The sequence below is a fragment of the Neovison vison genome, chromosome X (genome assembly GCF_020171115.1).
Source record: "Neovison vison isolate M4711 chromosome X, ASM_NN_V1, whole genome shotgun sequence".
Classification (NCBI taxonomy): Eukaryota; Metazoa; Chordata; class Mammalia; order Carnivora; family Mustelidae; genus Neogale; species Neogale vison.
This window is the reverse complement of record NC_058105.1, coordinates 44375198-44380644: the sequence shown is the minus strand read 5'-3', so window position 1 is coordinate 44380644 and position 5447 is coordinate 44375198. Positions and strand designations below refer to the sequence as shown.

Genomic DNA, 5447 nt, shown 5'->3' with positions numbered 1-5447 from the left:
TCCCATTCAATGGGTTGTCTTTTGGTTTTGTCAACTGTTTCTTTTGCTGTGCAATAACTTTTTACCTTGATGAAATTCCAGGAATTCATTTTTGCCCTTGCTTCCCTTGCCTTTGGCAATGTTTTTAGGAAGAAGTTGCTGTGGCTGAGGTCAAAGAGGTTGCTGTCTGTGTTCTCCTCTAGGATTTTGATGGATTCTTATCTCACATTAAGGTCTTTTATCCATTTTTTGTGTCTGGTGTAAGGAAATGATTCAGTTTCATTCTTCTTCATGTGGCTGTCCAATTTTCCCAGCACCATTTTTTGAAGAGACAGTCTTCTTCCATTGGACATTCTTTCCTGCTTTGTCAAAGATTAATTGACCATAGAGTTGAGGGTCTATTTCTGGGCTCTCTATTCTGTTCCACTAGTCTATGTGTCTGTTTTTGTGCCAGGACCATACTATCTTGATGATTACAGCTTTGTAATAGAGCTTGAAGTCTGGAATTGTGGTGCTGCCAACTTTGGTTTTCTTTTTCAACATTCCTCTGGCTATTCGGGTTCTTTTCCATATCTTCTTTAGTGAAGTATCTTCTCAATTGCTCACTTATTTATTAGAGGGTTTGTTTTCTTCTTATTGACTTTGTGAGATTTATTTCTGGATACAAGCCCTTTATCAGATATATGATTTTCAAATATATTCTCCAAGTCAGTGGCTTGTGTTTTAATTCTCTCAACAGTGTCCTTGGAGGAACTATTTTGTTTTAATTTTTAGGAAGTCTGGCTTTTCAGTTTGTTTATTTATGGTTTGATTTTGGCATTGATGTCATATCTACAAAATATTCAGTTAAACTAAGATCCCAAGGTTTTTTCCCCCCTTGGGTTTTCCTCTAGAAGTTTTATGCTTTTAGCCTTATATTAGGTCTGTAATTCATTCTGACTTGATTTTTTATATGGTGCAATACATGGATCACAGTTGGAATTTGTGCATATGGAGATTCACTTGTCCCAGCAATATTTTGTTGAAAAGTCTATCATCCATGTACTGAATTGCTTTTGTACCTTTGTCAAAATCCAGTTTTCCATATATGTGTGGGTCTCTTTCTGAACTCTTTATTTTGTTCCTTTGACACACATTTTTACCTTCATCCTAATACTATACTGTTTTGGTTGCTGTGAATATATAATTAGTCTTGACATAAAGTAGCATTTATCCTTCAGCCTTATTCTTGTTTTTCAAATTAGTTTTCATAGTCTAGGCCCTTTGTGTTTTCACATGACTTTTACAATAAACCTGTCATTTTTTTTTTACTATATGGTAGGTTTTTTTACTGTGATGGCATTGAATCTATAAATCAGTTTGGGGAGAATTGACATCCTAACAATATTGAGTCTTCTCATGCTTTAAAGATGGTATTTCCCTTCATTTATTTAGGTATTTTAAATTTCCCTCAGCAACGATTTGCAGTGTTCAGAATACAAGCCTTGCACATCTATGAACATAGATGTGATACATAGATTACCTCTGCGTTGTTCATGCCTTTTATATTATCATTGATGGCACTAATTTTTATTATGATTTCCAGGTATTATATTTTCACTGAACTTTCCCAAATGTTGCTGTGAATCTTTTTGTTTGAAGACACAAGTTACTCTAGGATGGAAAAGATAATTGCTCCTTAAAACCTGTATTAGTCAGTGTTCTCCAGAGAAACAAAACCAATAGGATGTTGCCATATAGATAGAGATTTATTTAGTTGTCTCTAGAGATTGTGGAGGGTTGGCAGAATCTGATAGGGAAGGCTAAGCATACTGAAGACTTAGGAAGGACTTACAGCTGGACTCTGAAAGCTATTTGCTAGACAACCACAGGGGCTGATGTTGTAGTGGAGTCAAAGACAGGACTGGAGGAGACTATGCTGAGTCAAATAAGTCAAGCAGAGAAAGTCAATTATCATATGGTTTCACTTACTTGTGGAACATAAGGAATAACATGGAGGACATTAGAAGGAGAGGAGAAGTGAAGTAGGGGAAATCAGAGGGGGAAACAAACCATGAGAGATTGTGGACTCTGAGGAAAAAAAAAAAACAGGATTTTAGAGAGGAGGGGTGGAGGATGGGTGATCCTAGTGGTGGGTATTAAGGAGGGCACATATTGCATGGAGCACTGGGTGTGGTACATAAACAATGAATCTTAGAACACTAAAAAAATTTTTAAAAAAAAGCAATCCGCAGGGAGTGCGGGTCGAGTCTGTGAGCGTTGCCGGACGAGGCTCCCGCAGCCTATATACCTGCACTCCACCCGGTAGCCCGGCCGGCATCCTGGTAGCTAATGTCAGAAGAAAGTGACTATCTGCGAACCAGCCCCTCTGTAACCTCGCTCTCAGAAAATGAGCTGCCACCGCCGGCCGAGCCTCCCGGCTACGTGTGCTCGCTGACGGAGGACCTGGTGACCAAAGCCAGGGAAGAGCTGCAGGAGAAGCCGGAATGGAGACTTCGAGACGTGCAGGCCCTCCGTGACATGGTGCAGAAGGAGTGCCCGAACCTGAGCACCTCCCTGGACGACGCCTTCCTGCTGCGCTTCCTCCGGGCCCGCAAGTTCGATTATGACTGAGCCCTGCAGCTCCTGGTCAGTTACCAAAGCTGCAGGAGAAGCTGGCCTGAGGTCTTCAACAACCTGAAGCCCTCGGCCTTAAAGGATGTCCTCGCTTCGGGATTCCTCACCGTGCTGCCCCACACCGACCCCCGGGGCTGCCACATCCTGTGAATGCGCCCGGACAGATGGATACCGAGCAACTACCCAATTACCAAAAACATCCGAGCTATATACTTGACGTTAGAAAAACTCATTCAGTCTGAAGAAACCCAAGTGAATGGAATCGTGATTCTTGCGGACTACAAAGGAGTGAACTTATCAAAAGCATCTCACTTTGGCCCTTTTATAGCCAAAAAGGCGATTGGCATCCTTCAGGATGGCTTCCCCATTCGGATAAAAGCAGTCCATGTAGTGAATGAACCTCAAATATTTAAAGGCATTTTTGCCATCATAAAACCATTTCTGAAGGAGAAAATAACAAACAGATTTTTCCTCCATGGGTCTGACCTGAACTCTTTCCACACAAGTCTTCCCAGAAGCATTATCCCCAAGGAGTATGGGGGCACGGTGGGAGAGCTGGACATCAGCGCCTGGAATGCAGTGCTGCTGGCCTCGGAGGAGGACTTCATGAGGGAGTTCTGCCAGCCGGTCTCTGTGTGCAACAGCATCCTGGGTCAGGCCCTCTCGCCTGAGGGGCTGACCTCGGACGTGCAGTGTGATGATTCCCTGCGGGCCGTGAAATCCCAGCTCTACTCCTGCTATTAGCCAGTTCCCTGTGAGTGCCACCCTCTTGAAATCCTTTCCTTTTTCTTTGGAGAGGCGCAAGGAGAATTTGAGGTGCCGTGGAGTCTGTCTCGCTCCTTGTAATGAAATTAAAGCCTGTAGAGTCTGAGGGTGAGCCATGGGATAAGCCCTTGGTGACTTGAATTAATCCATGGAAGACACGAAAGATGTCCCCAGTGATTCCCAAACGTTTGGAATCCTAGTTTGCAGCCACTAACCTGGAAGCTTATCTGGTTTTTGGAGATCTTGGAACAAGAGAAATCAGGATCAAATCACTTTGGTCCCCCATTCTGGGGGAAAAAACCACCTGACTGGCCGGTCAGCACACTCCTGTGAAAGAACCTGGCTGTTCCTACAAGATGGCCACACAGGAGACTTCAGGAGTTTGTGTCTTTTACCTGAACCCTAATGACAGACTTGGGTTGCTCACTACGAAGTTTCTAGTTGGAGGCCCAGGCCCCAGCTGCTACACTGGGTTTAGAAAGCACCTTAATCGAATCATGGGAGCATCAGGACATAAGCAGCACCTCCTGATCAAATTTGGGAGCCAGAGGCATCAGAGAACCTCTGGGATTCATTGACTGACTCTTGCAATAGAAACAGAAGTTTTCCCAAACCCACAAAGCCTTAGCCCTGGTTCTCAATACAATCATACAGGATCCTAGAGGGATGTGATTCTACTTAACCTAAAACGCTAGACGCCAGGCCCGAGGAGCTGAAAGAATTCTGGCCCGAGAATGAAGAGACCAGGGCTCCAGCCTCAGAAGTATGGACTATAGACAAGACCTGGACCTCTGTGGGCCTAACCCTTCTCATCTGTAAAATGAAGCTGGATGAAATGACGCCTAGGGCCTTGGCTGACGTTCTGGGATTTGGTTTAGGAATTGAATGCTAAGCATTCGTTTTCTGCCTAGATGGCTCTCAAATGGCTCTCCCATGGCTCTCAAAGAGGCAAGTGGTTGGATCCCGCTTTTTTGTGGTACACCTGGGCCTTCCCAAGAGACATCTATCACCATCTGGCCCTGCCTTTGAGGAAAGTGTATGTGTATTCTTGGGACCTGGCAATAACCAACTTCTTTTTGTAGGGAGGGTTAAACTGGAAAGGGCAGGTGAGATGACAGGTCTGTGTGAATTCCTTCTATGCCTGAGGCTCTGGCCATATACTGGAAACCTGTCAGCAGGGAATGGCTAATTACTTGGGATTCTTAGATTTTGGTCTCTGGAAACGAATGTTAAGTGCGTGCTATCGCCAGATCACTTCTGGGGCCCCCGTCCTCCCAGACACACTTGCATTTCTCTCTCTCTGGTACGGGTGGACAGACTCGTCTAGCCAGCGGGACCGAATGTTAGCTCTGCATTTCAGCACCTCAGACCCTTCCTGTCAGAACTTCAGCCTTAGCCCAACCATTGAACTAGGTGGTTCTTCTGGTGGCTTTTGACCTATTTCCTTTCATATTAATTCCTTAAAAATTTATGCATTTCTGAAACCAGCAGGCAAGGGGACCATCTGTGAGGAGGAGGGCAGTGCTCTGAAAGGCAAAGGCCCATCTACTGTGAATAAGCTCGTCATCTTCATATGCTGTTTAAAATGCCTGGAGAATGTGGAAATGACTCACCTCATCAGTGCCCAGTCCAGGGAACGCTCTGCCCTGTGGGTACCAGTCCTGGATCCTCTAGGGGCCATGCCGAGCTGGAAGTGCCAGCAATGCAGGCCCCTGGCAGCTCCCCCTTCCGTCTGCCAGGAACAGCGTGACCGGCTCTGCTGAAAAGATCTTGACCGGCTCTGCTGAAAAGATCTTGACAACACCAGCAGGATGGCTCAAGCAGAAGGTTCAGAACCCAACTGCTTGGATGTGGGAAGTGGTTAGAGGTGTTCTCAGACCTCAGAGAGGAAGGAGAGATTCCCCCACCACCCCCAAGCTAGACAGAGGGAGAGAGGGACTGGTCAGCCCCACCAAGTTTCCCGTTTACACGCTACACTGCGTTCCTGGCCCGTGTGGCCCATGTCCCTTGACTTGAAAAGCTTGCATGTGTGTAAGCTCACCTAGACAAGGATCTCCAAGACCGGGACGTTGCCCGTTTCCCAGGCC

At 45.5% G+C, this 5447-nt stretch overlaps 1 protein-coding gene across 1 annotated transcript; it reads left to right on the top strand.

Annotated features, from left to right (window-relative positions):
- The first annotated feature begins 2163 nt into the window (after positions 1-2163).
- Positions 2164-3339, top strand: LOC122896957 (alpha-tocopherol transfer protein-like). Its single transcript, XM_044235065.1, is given in 1 exon segment — positions 2164-3339. A coding segment is annotated over 1 exon segment (1029 nt). The 5' UTR covers positions 2164-2310.
- The last annotated feature ends 2108 nt before the right edge of the window (positions 3340-5447 follow it).